General features: G+C 37.0%; 2 protein-coding genes across 4 annotated transcripts in view; one reads left to right on the plus strand and one right to left on the minus strand.

Moving 5' to 3' along the window:
• Positions 1-19754, minus strand: part of KCNIP4 (potassium voltage-gated channel interacting protein 4) — a 1108185-nt gene that overhangs the window by 46479 nt on the left and 1041952 nt on the right. The gene's annotated exons all lie outside the window — the stretch shown is intronic.
• On the plus strand, positions 795-1439 carry LOC116627493 (centrin-2-like). The gene has a single exon (XM_032397267.1). The coding sequence runs from the start codon at positions 921-923 to the stop codon at positions 1437-1439; it is 519 nt and encodes a 172-aa protein (XP_032253158.1). The 5' UTR covers positions 795-920.

The raw sequence follows: 19754 nt of genomic DNA on the forward strand, positions 1-19754 counted from the left end.
AACAGAGGGGGGAAATGGAAATGAGCTCACTTTATTGTTTACTGACAAATTTGGTGGAAGTTCTGCTGGACAAAGAAGTATAATCTATGAGATTGCATATGGGTGTGTCTATGTATGTAGATACAGTTGATTTGACTTGTCTAGATTGTAGAAAAATCTGTTCTAAAATATATTCAGCTTTGAGGGAATGCAGAGGGTGCAGGATGAATAAGAGTAGCAGTTAATGGGGGGCGCCTGGGTGGCTCAGTTGGTTGAGCGACTGCCTTCGGCTCAGGTCATGATCCTGGAGTCCCAGGATCGAGTCCCGCATCGGGCTCCCTGCTCAGCAGGGAGTCTGCTTCTCCCTCTGACCCTCCCCCCTCTCATGCTCTCTCTCTCTATCTCATTCTCTCTCTCAAATAAATAAATAAAATATTAAAAAAAAAAAAAGAGTAGCAGTTAATGATCACCCATGGTATGCTGGGCACTGAGCCAGCTTGTGTAGGAGATGCGTGTTCTCATTAAGTCCTTATAATAAGCAAAGGAAGTAGATATTTTCTTACATGGTATGTGAGAAATGAGCTCAGAGAGGTTTAAGAAACTTCCCTAAGTTCAAGCAGATATTCAGCCATAGGACTGGGATTTGAACCCATGTTTGGCTATAAAGCTCTTTTATCTTACTAAGTTGCCTCCATGAAAGGCTGTAGAAAAGAAAAATAAACTCATGGGGAACTTTTATCCAATATTTTTCAAACCTATTAATTCACACTCAAAAAAGAAAAATCATTAATCATTTATTCAACAAATATTCCCAGGTCAGCAAGCATGGTCCCCACCCATTTGGAGCTTACAGTCCATGGGGAAGACAAGCATTCTTCAAATATTCACACAAATAAATTCATATTAAAGCCCATTAGGGCAGGCAGCGGAGTCCATTGACAATGGCCTCTAACTTTAAGAAGGCAAGCATGGCATCATCTGCCCAGCAAAAAAGGATGAGTCCTAAACCAGAGCTTACTAAAGAGCAGAAACAGGAAATCCGGGAAGCTTTTGATCTCTTTGATGCTGATGGAACTGGGACCATAGATGTTAAGGAACTTAAGGTGGCAATGAGGGCACTGGGCTTTGAACCCAAGAAAGAAGAGATCAAGAAAATGATAAGTGAAATCAATAAGGAAGGGACAGGAAAAATGAACTTTAGTGACTTTTTGACTGTGATGACTCAGAAACTGTCTGAGAAAGATACCAAAGAAGAAATTCTGAAAGCTTTCAAGCTCTTCAATGATGATGAAACTGGGAAGATATCATTCAAAAATCTAAAGCGTGTGGCCAAGGAGTTGGATGACAACCTCACTGATGAGGAGCTACAGGAAATGATCGATGAGGCTGATCGAGATGGAGATGGAGAAGCCAATGGGCAGGAGTTCCTGCGCATCATGAAAAAGACCAGCCTTTACTAAAATCAGTCTCTTCATATTTTTTTTTTAAAGATTTTATTTATTTATTTATTTGACAGAGAGAGACACAGCGAGAGAGGGAACACAAGCAGGGGGAGTGGGAGAGGGAGAAGCAGGCTTCCTGCTGAGCAGAAAGCCCGATGCAGGGCTCGATCCCAGGACCCTGGGATCATGACCTGAGCTGAAGGCAGACGCTTAATGACTGAGCCACCCAGGCGCCCCTAAAATCAGTCTCTTCATATTGTGTGAAACCTGGGTTTTGAGAACATAAACTATTTTCTCCTACTGACCTCCCTGTATAACTTTAGTAACAATCTTGAATCTCTCTTAGGTATTTTGAAAGTGTTCTTTGATATTTAAGTTCTTTGTAAGGTGACCTGCTGATTGCTTCAATTCCCCAGAGCAAAACAAAAGCACATTAGGGTGGTGAAAAGGGTCTTAAAGCTTTCACGTACCTGCATCTCTGTCTTGTATCACCTCACTCTTGTCATGGCTACCCCAGAACGACTTCTTAGACAAGCACATGTATCCATGCCACCAGAAGCAGGGGGCATCTGTTATAACTGACACATGAGTGCAGCTTTCTCTTTTATAAAACCCAGTGAACTTACTCGTGCACTTGGATGTGTGTTTATGCTATTTGTTTTGTCTTAAAAATAAAGCCTTTCTTATTAAAAAAAAAAAAAAAAAAAAAACACCAGGGCAAAACAGCATGAAAAATCTAACTGCTTTTCATAAATTAATTCAAATGTCACAGGTGAGGAGATGCAGGACAGTCATTTCATTTGCTTTCATGAGGAAGGTATAGGACACGGTCAAACCCAGCCCTCAAATACATCTTATTATATATTCCTTTCCCTCTCTTTTCTTGTTCTTAATTCTGAGAAAAGAATTCTTTGTCCCTCTTTCAGGTACTTGCTTCTCAGCAAGTTGTTGTTTAAGGAGCAGCCCTGAGTCTCTGGAGCTTGGCTACAAGTCAGAGGAATGTTTATTCTGTTTAATTAAATTCTGTTTGCTGCAAATACTTAAGAAGTCTTACCCTTCTTTGCCTCCAGTGATTCTTCAGAGGCTCTTCTCTAAAGGGGACAATTAGCAAGGGTCATTGCCAGGGAGGACAGTCCTGCCTTGACTCGCAATGCTTCTAGGTTCCCCACTGTGGGCACAGTGGCTCAGAAGGAGACTGGGGACCTACCTGGTTACTCTCAGTCAGCTGCCCAGAGAGCTTCAAAGGGGTCTACAGAGCTCAGGTGATGCGCCGGATCAGCTAGCCGGCCTCGAACATTCTGAGTGTTTTATTACAACATCGAGGCACAAGGGGGCAGCAGTGTCCTCCATGATAGCAGGAAATCTGATTTCTAGTTCATATTCTGAGAGTTCTTTCCCTAAACTTGTTATTGGTGTAAGTATGACTAGATTTCTTTCCAGAAAGATATTTTCCCTTTATGAAAGGGGACTGTGAGCTCCTGTTCCCGAATTTGGTATGTAGAATTTCATTTTTTTTTAAGTAGGCTCCTCGCCCAGCATGGAGCCGAATGTGGGGGCTCAAACTCATGACTCTGAGATCAAGAACTGAGCTGAAACCAGGAGTCAAACACTTAACAAACTGAGCCACCCAGGCGCTCCCCAAATTAGGTATATAGGAACATTAACTATTTCAGGGAAAGGGGCCCAGAAACTATTAACTCCTCTATTCTGGATATTACAGTTGGAGTAAATCAGCCTAAAATTACAATCTCTTTTTTGTAATTGAGCCACCCCTAACTTTAGTCATTAAAAATCTGTAGGTTGTAGGTCTAAGGAAACAAGTAAATAAGCAAGACAACAACAAAAATCCCAAGTCTGAAATTCGAATAAATTTGCTTTTAAGTGCATGTGGGTTCTGAAGTCAGATTGCTTGGGTTTGCTTGGCTATATTACTGGGGAAAATTTTAAATCTTTAAAACAGAAATACTGATAATACTTATCTTGGAGTTATTATGAGGTTTAAATAATGATAACCCATATACAATGTTTAGTACAATATCTGGCATTAACTGTGATGAGGATGATTTCTATAACAGTGGGGGTGATTATTATGACCCTGTTCAGTTTTTGTTATTTTTTTAACTTAATGGAGGATGTTAGATCCTTACTAAATACTTTCTGTTTATTTAATCATAAATCAATCTTCCTTTTTCTTGTTCTAAATTGTTCTAAATTGTAGTCTCTGGAATTTGTTAGCCCCTGGCTTAAAATCCACTCATAGCACTAGTTTTGGGACTTCGAATGGGTTAACTTCAGCAAGCCTGGGTTTTCCCATCATTCATTTATTCATCAAATATTTTTGAAAACATATTATATGTCAGAGAGTGTAGTAAGTGTTGGGGATAAACAATCAACAGGACAGACGAAGCCCTCTGGGGAGTTTGGAATCTATCAGAGAAGGAACATATGAAATAAGGAGCTCCAGGGATGATCATTTTGGTAGAGCAGTGGTAAGTGCTCCAGAGCAAGAATGGGAGACCAGTCTAATCCAGGAAAGGTTACAGGGAAGACCTTCTTGAAGAAGTCACACTTAAGTGACTTTTTTTTTTAAAGATTTTATTTATTTATTTGAGAGAGAGAATGAGAGACAGAGAGCATAAGAGGGAGGAGGGTCAGAGGGAGAAGCAGACTCCCTGCCGAGCAGGGAGCCCGATGCGGGACTCGATCCAGGGACTCCAGGATCATGACCTGAGCCGAAGGCAGTCGCTTAACCAACTGAGCCACCCAGGCGCCCAACACTTAAGTGACTTTTAAGCAGAGACCTGAAGGATGAGAAGGATGAGAAGTTCACAAGAGCTGGGGGAGAGGTCAAGGGCATATGCAAATCCTGGCATGAGTTCAAGTCATAGTGATAGTCTCAGCCCTAGTTAGTTAATTCCTGGCCCACTAGACATGTCAAGGATCAAGATCTTTACCATTCATATGATGAGGATAATATACCTGTTTTATAGGGCTCTGGAGAGAATTAAGTGATCCTTTACACAAAGTGCCCAGTAAAAGGGCAAATCACATTCTACACAATCAATATTGCTCTGTTTCTTTTTCTGTCCTACCAGAGCTGAATTTCTAACTTTGGTATATTATTTATCCAGTACATAATTATTTAGCATCTACTACAGTGTATGAGGTTCTCTGCTTAAGCTGAATAAACAGAAGAGAAAAAACAGACATGGTCTTGCTCTGGTGGAGGTTTTCCACCAATCAGCTACTATGTTCTTTGTGTGGGTGAATTTATTTCACCCAAACAAGAGTTTCAACATAGCTGAGGATTAAGGTCTCTTGTTCCCATCTCTGTAACTGAAAAAAAAGCAAACACACAGAATAAACTCTCATTGCCATGGATTACACTGCAAATAATTTAGGATTATTACTTTGTAGGAGTTATTTCTGAATCTTTCTTTACTTTTGACAATAATTAATAATAATGATGATGATAATTTCTACAATGCATACTTGTACATGGTGCACCTGATTAGGATGGATCTTTATACTATTATAAGTGCTAATGAGGCCTCAATGATACTGTGTTAGGAGCTAGCATCTTTCCAGAGGGTTGGAAGTCCAGCACCCTAGTAGATGTAGCTCTACAGATATGTTTACCCTGATAACTGAAATAGTCTAACTCTTATTATATTTAATATATTAAATATTACACATATATTTATTTAATATATAAAAATCTTGACTTCTCAAAAGTATTCCAGGCATAGAAAAGAATCATCAAATCACAAAACTACCACTTCTACTCTTGATTTATGTCTACACACTTTTCATTTTTAGAGCTTGTCAATATTCAAGACATTCATTTTGCAAATATGGTAAAAGCATTTTTTCAATCAGCAAGAGATCCTCTTCAAAACTCATGTTATGTAAGTTTGTGATAACAATTTTTATTCTCTCTAGTGAGGCATAAAGCTACAGGTTTTATGTTCTTGCCACATAATGAAGTAAAAACAATACATGTTTTATTTAGTATCTTACAGATGTTTTCATTTTCTTGTTCATCAGCTGTTAACCTTACTGCTTCCCAGAGAGAGATAAATGTTTGGATTTAAGTTACGGGAGATTTATCTCAAGTCTTCTCTGGGTTTTGTTGTTGTTGTTGTTGTTGTTTTATGTGTGTTTTTTGTTCCTTTGTTTTGTTATTTTTGTTGGAAGATGAGAAGTCTAGGATGGTTTGGCCTCTATATAACCTCTCAAAATATTCTAGACATCTCTTATTTTTTCACAGCCTAACATACCTAGTAAGATAAGGAATGTTTCCTCTGGTAGTTAAAATGCACAGTTGAAAAAGAACACTTTTCCCCAGAGAACTGGGATAATTGTATTTTATCTATCATTTCTAATTATACTTTCATTCTTATAACTAATTTTGTCCTTCTTTAAGAATTATTTCCTTAATTCTACCATCGGAAAATGATTTGTCACATCTTTCCATAAGTGTTCGATTTTTGCATTTTTCCATTTTATGCCTCTGTGTCAGGCACCGTAAGCAAACTAATCCAGGTCATTACTTCAGAATAAAATGTGAACCAAATATTATTGTAGAGTATAAATTATTCACTAAGAGCACAGTTAGTACCTGTATTATGATTTCTTCATTTTGTGACTTTTATAGAGAGTAATTGTGAATGAATGGAGGCATTATTCTTTAAGATCAGAATGCAGACAAATAGATAGACTTTCTTTGGTGGGGGGATGTGGAGGGAAGTGAGTTATGGGGAAAAGATGGAAAGGTGGATTAGTGCTGTTTCCGACAAATTGAAGTTTGAAGTATCTGATGGGCATCTAGGGGGAGATAGAGTCAACAATCAGGAATCAGTCTGGGGCTCAGGTAAGAGGTCTAAGCTTATATCTATGGATTTATGTGCCTTTAGCACAAAAAATCAGGGAGCTAAATACACTGTCTTGGGGAACAACAACATTTAAGAGATGGGCATAAGAGGAGTGGTCCAAAAAGGAGTAGTCAGAGAGGTACAAGGAGAAGCAACAGATAGTGATGTCAAAGGAACAAAGGACATTCAAGGAGCTCATGACTTCTAGCTCCAGACTCAGCAGAGTTCATTTAGGTCTCAAGAGGTCATGAGAAAGAGGGGATAAAAGCATAGACCCTGGAACCAGACTGCATAGGCTTGAATTCAGGCTTTACTATTCATACTATCTGTGTTGCCTTGGGCAAGTTTATTAACTTCTCTGTGCCTTAGCTGCCTTATTTGTAAAATGGGACTAATAGTAATATTCTTACCCCATAGAATTTATATAAAGATAACACTGGCCAATAATTGTAAAACCTTAGACCAATCTTTGGTTCATAATATACACTAAATACATTTACTAAATTTAAATCAAGCAATTATTTCAAGACTGGAAAGTATTCAATACATTTGCAAAGGAAAAAGAGTGTGACACACACATAACTGAGTACAGGGAAAACTGGGGAAATTTAAATGAAATCAATGGGGAGCTTCAGTGTCAGTGTCTTGATTATGATAGTACACTACAGTTTTGTAAGATGTTATTGTTAGAATAAAATGGTAGAGGGAGACCTCTTTGCAGTATGTCTTGCAACTGCATGTGAAATCTACACTTATCTCAAAATAAAGGATTTAATTTTTCATAAACACTCATAACCATGAAAAAATGTTTTGACCTAAGGAAGAACAGTTTAGATGACATAGGAGGGACAAAGCTTATAGCTGGGGATTAGGTTGGAGGTGAGATATTATAGACTGAGTTTTGGTCATTCTTTTAGGAATTGTGTAAGAACAGTATAAGAATAAAATTTGCCAACAGAGAGGCCAGTGTCTGCAGATAAGTATTGTTGTTTGTATGGTTTAGAGTATGTACTCTTACATATTTTTCTAAATGTGTAAGAGACTCGAGAAGGTTTAGAGGATATAAGGAAGCAGCCAGAAGAGACAGGGGGTTGGGGAGAAATTAGAGATACAGAATAAAGAGGGAGCAAGATATCAAAAGGAATGGGATTAAGAATACAGGGAAAAATGGAACATACTTTTGTATTGGAAGGAATAAGACAGTAAATAAATATAAATCAAGTGCCAACTATGTACTAGACCTTGTTCTAGGAATTAAGGATGTGGTGGTGGAATCAGGAGAGTTTTAAATGATGTAAAGGTATTTAATTTTAGCTAAGTATAGATGGAGAGACATTTGATTATGGATAAGTAAAGGGGATATCAAATTGGGTATAAAACTTGTGAATTAATGGTGACTCTTATGCCTCTGATTTTCTCCTTCTGGCAAGTAGTAGAAGAGGAAAAAGATACTGGTTGACTTCAGAGTAGGCTTTTGCTATACTGACATTATAATAGGTTAAAAAATGGTTCCCCAAAATGATATACTTACTCTAAATCCTGGAAACTGTTAATATTACCTTATATTTTAAAGATGTGATTACTTTAAGAATCTTGAGATAGGGAGATTATACTGAATTACCCAGATGGGCTCTACATGCCATCACAAATGTCCTTATAAGACTGAGGCAGAGAGATTTGATTCACATGCAGAGGGGGACGTGATGTGAAGATGAAGCAGAGAGATACTGGTCTTAAATATTGGAGTGATGCAGGCACAAGCCAAGGAATGCTGGCACCCGCCAGAAGTTGGAAGAGGCAAGGAACAGATTTTCCCCTAGAGCCTCTGGAGAGAACTTCTTGATTTTGGCTCAGTGTTATTGATTTCAGACTTTTGGCCTCCAGACTGTGGCAGAAAAATTTCTGTTGTTTTAAGCCACCTTATTTGTGGTATTTTGTTAAGGCAGTCATAAGAAATCAACACAGGTATGATCATAGAACAAGAGTAAAGGAGCAGGAATGCTTCAGAGGTGTTTCATGTGATCAAAGCCATATGGTCTGGATTAATGTGAAGCCAGTGAGGCTATAGCAGGAATGGTGATGACAATACTCTGGTTTTTAAAGTCAGTAGCAGGAGGTAGTGGGAGACAGGGCCCAAGGCATTCGAACAGAGGGGAAGTTGTGGTTGAAAGGGAGAGACCTAATTTAAGATTTCCGGAGTGGCACACTTTTAGGTAATTATGAGGTCCAAAGTCCAAATTATGCCCATCAGAGTGAAAAGTGGAATAGAAGAGAAAATAACGACATTCAAAAAGCTTGTCAAGAAACTCTGAAGTTCAGGTAGGTTTCTATTAGGTCAGTTTCATGGATGTTGCATTAAGGCCAGGAAATCAAGATTTTTAAGTCAGAGAAAGAGTATGAGATAGTGACTCTGGAATGACAGCATGAGATACGTTGATTCTGACTCTCCCTGGCTCTGCTCTATTCTACTCTTGTCTGCTTTAGGAAGTTCCAGTCTTTCATTTCACATGATATTGGTGAGGTTCTCAATTCCAATACCCTTTGTTTTCTGAGACCACAAGGCTAGGTCAATGTTACAGGCTTGTTCAAGAACAATTCTCCATCACTCAGGTCACAGTGATTGGTTCAGGTATGTCATGTGACTAAATCCAGATCCTTTCTTGCTGGAGCTATCAGGGTTTTCTCTGGGAAGGCAGAAGAGAGAGAATCCTGATGATGATATTGTTGGAGCCCCAATCCAGCTGTGCCTGATGCTATTAATGTTTCTCTAAGTTATATGAGCCAATACAATTTTTAAAACTTTAAATTATGCTATAAGGACTAGAAATTGTGCAATAAGGCATGAAAAGAAAATACAGATTGGGAAGGAAGACATAAAACTGTCTTTGTTCTCAGATTATATGACTGTCAATGTACAAAGTCTCAAAGAATCAACCAAACAAACAATAAGCAATTATAGCAAGGTTGTAGGATATAAGGTTAATATACAAAAGTTAACTGCTTTCCTGTATAGTAACAATGAAAAAGTGGAATTTGAAATTAAAAACACAATGTCATTTACATTACTGCATCCCAAAATGAAATATTTAGATACAAATATAATAAGATATGTACAAGTTCTAAATGAGGAAAATTGAAAAACTCTGATGAATGAAATCAAAGAATAAAGAAGTGGAGAGAGATCCCTTGTTCATGGATAGGAAGACTCAATTTTTCCAAGATGTCAGTTCTCAGCTTCATCTGTAGATTCAAAACAATCTTAGTCAAAATCCCAGGAAGCTGTTTTATGGATAGCAACAAAACTGATTCTGAAGTTTATACGGAGAGGCCCAGAATAGCCAACAGGAGGCAGAATAAAGTTGGAAGGTCGATGATCCCTGACTCCAAGACTTAATATAAAGCTACAGTAATCAAGACAGTAGGGTCTTGCTGAAAGAAAACACAACTAGAATAATGAAACAGAATAAGGAACCCAGAAATAGACCCACAAACAGTCAACTAATCTTTGACAAGGTGCAAAGGCAATACAGTGGAGCAAAGATAGTCTCTTTAACAAATGGTGCTGGAACAACTGGAAATACACATGCAAAAGAACCACACAAAAAAAACCAAACAAACAAACAAAAAAACAAAAACGAAACTAGACACAGACCTTACAAGCTTCACAAAAACTAACTCAAAGTGGATCACAGACCTAAATGTAAAGCACAAATCTGTAAAACTCATAGAAAAGTATGGGAGAAAACATAGATGACCTTGGGTATGGTGATCTTTTTAGATACAACACCAAAGATGTGATCCCTAAAAGAAGTAATCAATAAGCTGGAATTCATTAAATTAAAAACTTCTGCTCTTAAAAATATTACTGTCAACAGAATTAGAAAATAAACCACATATTGGGGGAAAATATTTGCAAAAGACACATCTGGAAAAGGATTGCTACCTAAAACGTACAAAGAACCCTTAAAATTCAACAGTAAGAAAATAAACTGATTTAAAAATGGGCCAAAAATTGTAATGCGCACTTCACCAAAAAGGATATATATGTGCAAATAAACATATGAAGAGATGTTCCACATCCTATGTCACCAGGGAAATGCAAATTAAAATGACAATGAGATACTGTTATGTGCCTCTTAGAATGGTCAAAATCTGGAACTCCGACAACACTAAATGCTGGTGAGGATGTGGAGCACAGAACTCTCATATATAGCTGGTGGGAATGCAAAACCATATAGCCACTTTGAAAGACAGTCTAGCAGTTCCTTACTAAACTAAACACACTCTGACCATACCATCCAACAATCATGCTCCTTGGTATTTACCCAAAGGATTTGAAAATTTATGTCCACACGAAAACTTGCAATGTTTATAGCAGCCTTATTCATAATTGCCAAAACTTGGAAGCAACTTAGACGTCCTTCGGTAGGTAAATGGACAAATAAACTGTGGTACATCCAGACAATGGAATATTATTATCAGAACTAAAAAGAAATGGGCTATCAAGCCATGAAAAGACATGGAGCAAACTTAAATGCATATTATTAAGTGAAAGAAGCCAATCTGAGAAGCCCACACACTGTATGACTCTAACTATGTGACATTCTGGAAAAGGCAAAACTATGGAAGTGGTAAAAAATCAGTGATTGGCAGACATTAGGGTGGAGAGGGATGATAAATGTTGAGCACAGAGGATTCTTAGGGCAGTGAGAATAGTCTGTATTTTATTTTAATGATGGCTATGTGATTAAAATATACTTGAGCAAACCGATAGAATGTACCAAACCCACAGAATGTACAACACCAACGTGAGCCCTAAAATAAATGATAGACTTTGGGTAATTATGATGTATTCATATAGGTTCATCCTTGGTAACAAATGCACCATTTGTGTGAGTGATGCTGCTAATGAGGGATACTATGTCTGTGTCAGGGCAGAGGGTATATTTGAATCTTTGTACCTTTCTTTCAATTTTGTTGTAGACCTATAACTGCTCTAAAAAAATAAAGTCTTAAAAATACTTTGAATTAGCTGTGGTGAGCGGTGAATTGTGTAAGACTGTTGAATCACAGATCTGTACCTCTGAAACAAATAGTACATTATATGTTAAAAAAAGAAGAAGAAGAAGAAGATAGCAGGAGGGGAAGAATGAAGGGGGGGATATCGGAGGGGGAGATGAACCATGAGAGACGATGGACTCTGAAAAACAAACTGAGGGTTCTAGAGGGGAGGGGGGTGGGGGGGATGGGTTAGCCTGGTGATGGGTATTAAGGAGGGCACGTTCTGCATGGAGCACTGGGTGTTATATGCAAACAATGAATCATGCAACTCTACATCAAAAACTAATGATGTAATGTATGGTGATAACATAACATAATAATAAAAAAAAGAAAAAGAAAAAAAATAGTTTGAATTGGGTTTTTATTACATGTATTTCAAAATATCCTAATCTATTTCAGGTTGGTATATTTTCCCCAGCTTTTTGTTCTTTTCAGGATAGGCTACAAAGGAATAAATGTAGTCCCCGGTTTCTCTTGGTGTGTTTTGATGCTTCAGGAGATAACAATCAGATAAATGAGGGAGAGTTCATATTTTCCTTGGTTATTGTTTTAATCTCTGACCCCAGGCACAAGAGATGATATATTAGTCTATTTTATGAACTTCATTTTCACAACCAGAAGTGTTTGAGCTCTAGAGAATTATTTCAAAGACCAGCAGGAAGCTGAGATGATGTCAAAAAAAAAAGCACACACATACACAACAAATGAAACAAATTAATCTGCAAGAACATTTGAGATTTCAAGAAATTTTAATTTCACGGTTGTTCTTACTCATTCAAATCGAATCTATTTGACAAATCTCTATTAAATTCCTACTGTAAGCCAGGCACATATAAATGAATAAGATGAACAATTTGAATTAACTTTTCACTGTGGCCTAATAATTACATAATGTGATGAATTTATTTGAGAAGCAAAATGTGATAGAACACTGAACCAGAAGCACTAGGTCTACCATAAATTAGGCATAGTGAAATATAGTGTGTTGATACGAATAAATATTGAGGATTACATAAAAATAAGATTCTGTAATAATTACAATTCAGATACATCTTAATTCCTTACATTATCTGATAATTAAAAGAGGCCAGGTGTTATTATTTAGAAACCACAAAGGATCTATTCCATTAACACTTTTTTTGAGCCCCTACCTATATGTCTGGCACTGGGCTAGGCCCTGGGAATACAATTGTGAAAAAGGCAGGTCCAGTTCCTGCCCTTAGTGCCCATCAAGGGACCCTCTGAAGCATCATGGGGATTATCCATGTCACTCTTGACATTTAGTAAGTGATAAAACTCACATTTAAACATGAGTGTCCTAAAACATTACAAAGGTCTCTCCGAAATGGTCTCACTTTTATTTTACTCACCACAAAATTGAATTCCTAATTCCTGTCCAGTGTGATGTTTACATAACTGATCATTATTTCCAGAACATGAGTTTGCTTGAGTTAGAAACACTCATCATGTTCAAGTGTGTCATTTTTAATCTGGGGAAACTAGCAAGGGGTGTCAAATGATCTGCTCAAGGAAGAATAAAATTCTCTTATTACTCTGAGCCTGTGTTTGTTCCCCTGAACCATACTGTAAAAGACAGACATCAATGAGGAAATATAAGGTTGCCAGGTTTAAAATCCTCTTTCTTTCTTCCCCAAATATACAAGTCATGATGGGAAATACGTTTTTTTATATTTGTGGTGATGAGGCTACTGAGTAGTCAAATTTAGGATGACTCATTCTATAAGACTGGAACTCTCACTGTAGAAGTACTTTGAATTATTAAAGACAAATCCATCCTTTCTTTCCTTTTTTTCCTTCCTTTTCTCCTTCATTTTTTGTACTTTCTTCCCTTCTTTCTTTGATTATTTTATTACACAATCATTTATTCTACACAGTTATTCGATACGTAGGGTGTGTGTCCTGGGCAAAAGGGACACAAACAGGAGCAGGCACGCTCCCTGTTCTCAGTGGCTCACAATCAAGTGGAGGAGAAAGACGTGTAAATGGATCATTATAAAACAGTGTGTGGTGAGTGTTAACCATCCTTCGTGGAAGGACTGTTCACTCTTTACTGGGGAAGGGATGTGTAAGTGCTGGTAGGCTGGGAAAGATTTGTGAGAAAGAAAATGCCTGAAGTCTATTTAGGGACTTAACCAGATTTTGAAATAAGCAAGGACATTCTGAGATGAGGAACGGCCACCTGCAAAGGCAAATAGTATTTTCTGTGGCTTTCCCCCATGCCTGCTCCATGGAATCAAGGGGTATATAATTAGGAAGAGAGATGCTTGGTAGAAAGAAAACACCACTGGGCTATTCTGGCATCTGTTTTGTAACTTTAAGGCAGGGCTAACAAAGCATCTTAATAACAAAGGATTAGGATGGGGGACGAGGCAGAAATAAGGCAGAGAGAATGAGCAAGGCTAGTAGGAGTTCATGATGTTGGAGACATAGATAGGACCAACTGGTGGCTCTGTTAATGCACACTGCTTTCTGTACGATTAAAACTAGCACTTTCCTTCTTTGCTTTTTCTGATACCACGCTTCTTTGACCACTGCTGCCAATCTTGGAAATGGATTAATGATTCACTTGTTTCTCAAACAGCTCTGTAGAAACCACTTCAGAAGGTGGTATAAAGCGGTATGAGTATTCTCAGATGGAGGAGCAATGCTATCCGAAAACAAACATCTGGCATGATCTCTACTGATGTATCTGGCAATTAATTCAGATCATTAGAAGTTGATTTGATAACACGTACAATTCTCAAGTTGAGTGAGACAATTTCAGAGCACAATGAGGGTAATATATTTTATTTATTTAATGTGACTTTTGGATGAGGTTGCCAAAAATGACAAGACTTGGGCTGGTTTTTCAACGAAAATAACAATAAAGGATAGAATGTAATTAGTAATTTTTAATTTTCTTCATTATGGTCTTTGATATTTTTCCATCTTTCTGTAATGAACATGAATTAGTTTTGTAGTTAGAAACACTTAACAGTGTTATTATAAAAAGAATAAAATCATCACCACCATCGGCAAACTTACCTCGGTAAGTTTCCATCATGTTCCCTTATGAAAGGTGCAAAAATTAAAAAGACTATTTCCAGGTGCCTGGGTGGCTCAGATGGTTAAGCGTCTGCCTTCGGCTCAGGTCATGATCCCAGAGTCCTGGGATCGAGTCCCGCATCGGGCTCCCTGCTCAGTGCAGAGCCTGCTTCTCCCTCTCCCTCTGCCATTCCCTCTGCTTGTGCTCTTCTGTCTATCTCTCTGTCAAATAAATAAATAAAATCTTAAAAAAAAAAGTCATTAAAAAAAAAGACTATTTCCTGCTCATCTAGAACTGACACTGAGTTTCTGGTATGTGTGACCATTGGCAATTTCTTGCAAGTGTTTTTTTCATACTGGGGATATAGTGGATGGACTGCAAAAAGAGGTGCCATGTGGTTGGGAGGGACAAGTATTGGACTAGAAGTCAGGAGGCCTAGATTACAGCTCTTTTATCTTTCCCTGTCTATTATATGACCTTGGACAATCTTATACTATTGAACCATCTGTTTTCTCAACTAAGGTGGGACTAATAATGCATCTTCCATCTACCAGACAGTGTGGCTAAAAAGAAGTATAAATATTTTGCAGGCCATAAGAGGTTCTACACATGTAAGTTGTTTTTAAGATCAATTACTCATAGTCCTAAATACTGCTTAGAGACTCAACATAAGGGACCTTGTTCTGGAGATCTAGTTATTGTGCAACTGGCAAAGAGGTCTTTTTGAAATTATGTTAACATATATGTGGGCAGTTTAGGTATATGTAACTGGAAATGGTTGAACTGTAATACCTGTCCTTCCTCACATTTTATATCTGGAAAGGCAGTTTTCAGGTTTCATAATAATAATGACATTTACATCTATAAATTCCCTTTCAAATGCTTACATCTTCCAAAAGATATACTATCAACAATTTCCTTTCTGACGGTTTTACTCAGAGGACAATTGTTTATTTGAACACTTTGAGTTGCTGAGAATGTTATAGAAGTATTAAATACTGTATTATATTTCTGATGCATTTTGAGGATTTTCTTTTCTGCCTACAATTTATTTTTCATTTTAGAAATTTTCTCCTGCTCTTCTCATATTGATTTTATTTTGTAGCACCATTAAGGAAGTGAAATGAAGGTAGGTAAGGGTATATCTATACTACAGGCATTTTTTCAATGCATTTATTTTAGTGTAAGACTACTTGGAAATATTAATTTGCTGCTGAAATTCTGTTTCATGTTGAATCAATAAGCACATTTTATTGATTTTTGAGCATTTTGGTCATTAATGGTTCAATGAATGTTAGCCATAATTCACCTTTAAGTTTAATGTTAAAATTGTTTAAAAATAATTTGCTTTTGTTCACAGCATAATTTGTTTTTAATAGAAATTCTCATTTGGGACTTTTTTTCATTAAAAAGCAACTGTGAGATAATTGAGTGTCTGGTTACACTTTCTTCCTTAAGAAGGTTTTAATATATGGTTATATCTGAAAATGGGTTATTCTGTAAAGTGATCATTTTTCCCCTTATTTATAGGGATTTTACTACATGCTTCCTCCATGGTATTTTATTCTTCTCTGAAACACTTTTTATTTGGTATTGTGATAGCTCATTTACATATATACAAACACACATGTAATCACTAGATTGTAAGCTCTGTGGGGAAAGGAAATTTTCTCATATGACACATTCACTGCTCTATTCCCACATACAGCAAAGTGGCTAACAAGTAACATGCTAGTAAGCATTTTGAATGAATGAATGAAGGAGTCATAAACTGCAAGAGACAAGGGAAGACGTGGACATATAAATACATGAGGATATAATCCACATGACAATCCACATGAAATGTTATGTTAAAAATAAAACCCTAAAGTTTTATTTTTTTAATGTGACTTTATTTTATTTATTTAATGTGACTTTTGGATGAGGTTGCCAAAAATGACAAGACTTGGACTGGTCTTTTAACCAAAATAACAATAAAGGATAGAATGTAATTAGTAATTTTTGATTTTCTTCATTGGGACCAAATATTTAAAAATATTATTCAGACCACGTCATGATTGTTGTTTTTCTATGTAACGAAGAATACCTTGGACTGCAATCAGCAAACTAGTCTTTCCACCAAAAGGAGCAGAATTTTGTCTAACCTATCATTGCAGTGAGTGAAGGAGGATGAGCAGAGAACACACAGGGCTTGTACCTCTGAAGGAAACTCAGCTCTGAGAAAACAGAGAAGGTAGTCCCAGCACAGTTGATCATGTTGGAATTCAGCATCTTATAGAGGAAACTGATGGAAAGCAAAGGCTCTAAATGATGTAGTTATAAATAGTCTATGTTTACAGAGAACTTCAAACAAGTGCAGAAGCAAAGACTATGGATCTTCGGCAAATAGTTATAAGTCTCCAATAAAAAAATAAAAAGCCCATTATGATTGTCAAGAAAAGGAAGAAGAAATACCTAGAAAATAATTCAGTAAGTAGTTAGTGAATTCAGAGCAAACACAAATGGAAAAATATATTTTCTTAGCCACACAAAGTAAAAGACTTCTAGGTGTTTAAATTAAGAGTTCCATAGTGAGAAGAAAGAAGGAGTCGATATGAGCACTTCCGTGTCATTGAGTAAAATACTTTGTTTCTATGAAGACTGTAGTTAATGAATAAGGAGCCATGCATTAAGGCCTCCCTCCATAGTGTGCATTTCATGCTCAAAGATCCCCAAGTTAAACAAGCAAACACACCTTCTACATGTGTTGTTATAGTTCTCTACTTAGACGTGGTAGACAGATCTTGTCTGTCTATTATAATTGCAAAGCTGTTGCTCAAAGGGAATAAAAGGAAGAAAGAAGCCTCCCTTCCTTGACTTCCATCCATCAAAAATACTTTAACAAGGGCTATTTCCTCTTGTTAAAAATCTTCTGCTAGAACACTACTACACCAGGTCAAGAATCACATTGGTCAGTAAATATTGACCAGATTTTGTTACGTTTGTACAATTTCTATAGTCTAAGAAGTCTCTAACAGATCCAGAGTTCATATATTTAAAATTTGTCTTAGACAACGTAAGAGAAATAAGGAAAGTGAACACCTTCACAGACTCAAAAGAGAAAGACATTCCAGATAGAATAAAGGGAAAACAATCTTTTTTAAGGTAAGAAAACATCTTCATGTCTTCAAAGTAGTACTAACTGTAAGTGCCAGATCGCAAAAAGGTCACAAATCCCTCTTCCCCTAAATCCATGCCCTTGGGAAGTCCCTTTCACAACTGTTTAAAGCAAAAATAGCAACAGTGTTTTTGAGTTTGTACTATATTTAAAAATAAAATGTATGAAAACAACAATACAGAAGCCAAGAATGGAGAAATATAATGTTGTAAGATTTTTTAACTATATGTGAAGAAAAATAGTATCACTTTGATGACAGATTGTGATAAATTAAATGTGTGTGCTATAAACCCTAAAGCAACCACTAAACCATACAACCACTAATAACAAAAGAAAACTTGATAACGAATGGGATGGTAAATTTTATGTGTCAATGTGGCTAGACCACAGTACCCAGATATTTGGTTGAACACTATTCTAGATCTTCCTTTTTTTTAAAGTTTTATTTATTTATTTGTCAGAGAGAGAGAAAGAGAGAGAGAACACAAGTGGGGAGCGGAAGACAGAGGGAGCAGCAGGCTCCCCGCTGAGCAAGGAGCCTGATCCTGGGATCATAGCCTGAGTCAAAGGCAGATGCTTAACTGACTGAGCCACCCAGGTGTCCCTCTAGATCTTCCTTTGAAGGTTTTTTTGTTTTATTTTTTGAATGGGATTAATATTTAAGTCAGTGGACTTTGAGTAAAGCAGATTGCCTCATCCAATCAGCTGAGGCCTTAAGAGAAAATCTGACTGCCTTTGAGATTGAGGGAATTCTGTTAGCAAACTACCTTTGAACTTAAACTTTTCCCTGGATCTCCACCTTTCCAGCCTACCCTGCAGATTTTGGACTTGCTAGCCTCCACAGTTGTGTGAGCTAATTCCTTGAAATCTTTTTCTTTCTTTCTTTCTTTCTTTCTTTCTTTCTTTCTTTCTTTCTTTCTTTCTTTCTTTCTTTCTATTTCTTTCTTCTTTCTTTTTCTTTCTTTCTTTCTTTCTTTCTTTTTTTTCTTTCTTTTTCTTTCTTTCTTTTTTTCTTCTTTCTTTTTCTTTCTCTTTCTTCCTTCCTTCTTTCCTTCCTTCCTTCCTTCCTTCCTTCCTTTCTCTCTCTCTCTCTGTCTCTCTCTCTCTAAATACACACACACACACACACACACACACACACCCTATTGGTTCTGTTTTTCTTTTTTCTTTTTTTTTAAAGACTTTATTTATTTATTTGACAGAGAGAGACACAGCGAGAGAAGGAACACAAGCAAGGGGAATGGGAGAGGGAGGGAGAAGCAGGCTTCCCGCAGAGCAGGGAGCCCGATGTGGGGCTCGATCCCAGGACCCTGGGATCATGACCTGAGCTGAAGGCAGACGCTTAATGACTGAGCCACCCAGGTGCCCCTGATTCTGTTTTTCTAAAGAACCCTAACTAATACAACTAATAAGCCAAAAAAGGAGATAACTTAACTAATAAAATTACTGAATTTATACAAAAGGATCATAAAAAGAGAGACTTCCTTTTTATCTTCTGTGAAAGGAGCATCAGTAATTACTCAGTGTGGCTATGAAAATCAAGTCATACAGATCTATTAAAATGGTTAAAGCCTTTAGCACTAAATAATGCAGCAATTCTTAAAAATATTTTTTTCATTACTATCAGTAGCTATGTCCTAGTTGACATTCTAATTTTTCAAATCTACCCGTTTCCTATGATTATTCTCAATAATGCAGTCTTTCTCTGAGTCATAGCTTTAGAATTCTTGGCTCAGTGACTCAAGCAGCATGTCTAATTCCTCAAATTTGAGAGAAGTTTTTGATGTAGAGTAAATAAGAAAGATGGAAGTGATTTAGAATTTACAATCCCTAAAGGTTTAGGGCCCCAAACCAAAATGGTTTTAAGTGAATGTATAAAATGCATAAAACAGGCCCAGTGAGTAGTAATAGATGGGAATAATCTATGTTGCATCATAGGTTGGTTTTCCAAATAGCAAACTTCTGAATAAATAGCTATTTAATAACATTTGTGTTCAAAGAATGCAACACTTTGTGCAAATGCAAAATTCTGAAATCAACAAGTTCTGTATTTCCCATTTCTCATGGGCAGGCCATGAGATGACCTCTACTGCTCTAATATAGAAGATATGAAGGCAGGCCCTCCCACCCTAGCCGGCTCTGTTGTGTAATAATGTTTCCTTTTGCCAACACTTAACCATGAATATAAAAATTCA

Source organism: Phoca vitulina, unplaced genomic scaffold, assembly GCF_004348235.1.
Source record: "Phoca vitulina isolate PV1807 unplaced genomic scaffold, GSC_HSeal_1.0 scaffold3, whole genome shotgun sequence".
Classification (NCBI taxonomy): domain Eukaryota; kingdom Metazoa; phylum Chordata; class Mammalia; order Carnivora; family Phocidae; genus Phoca; species Phoca vitulina.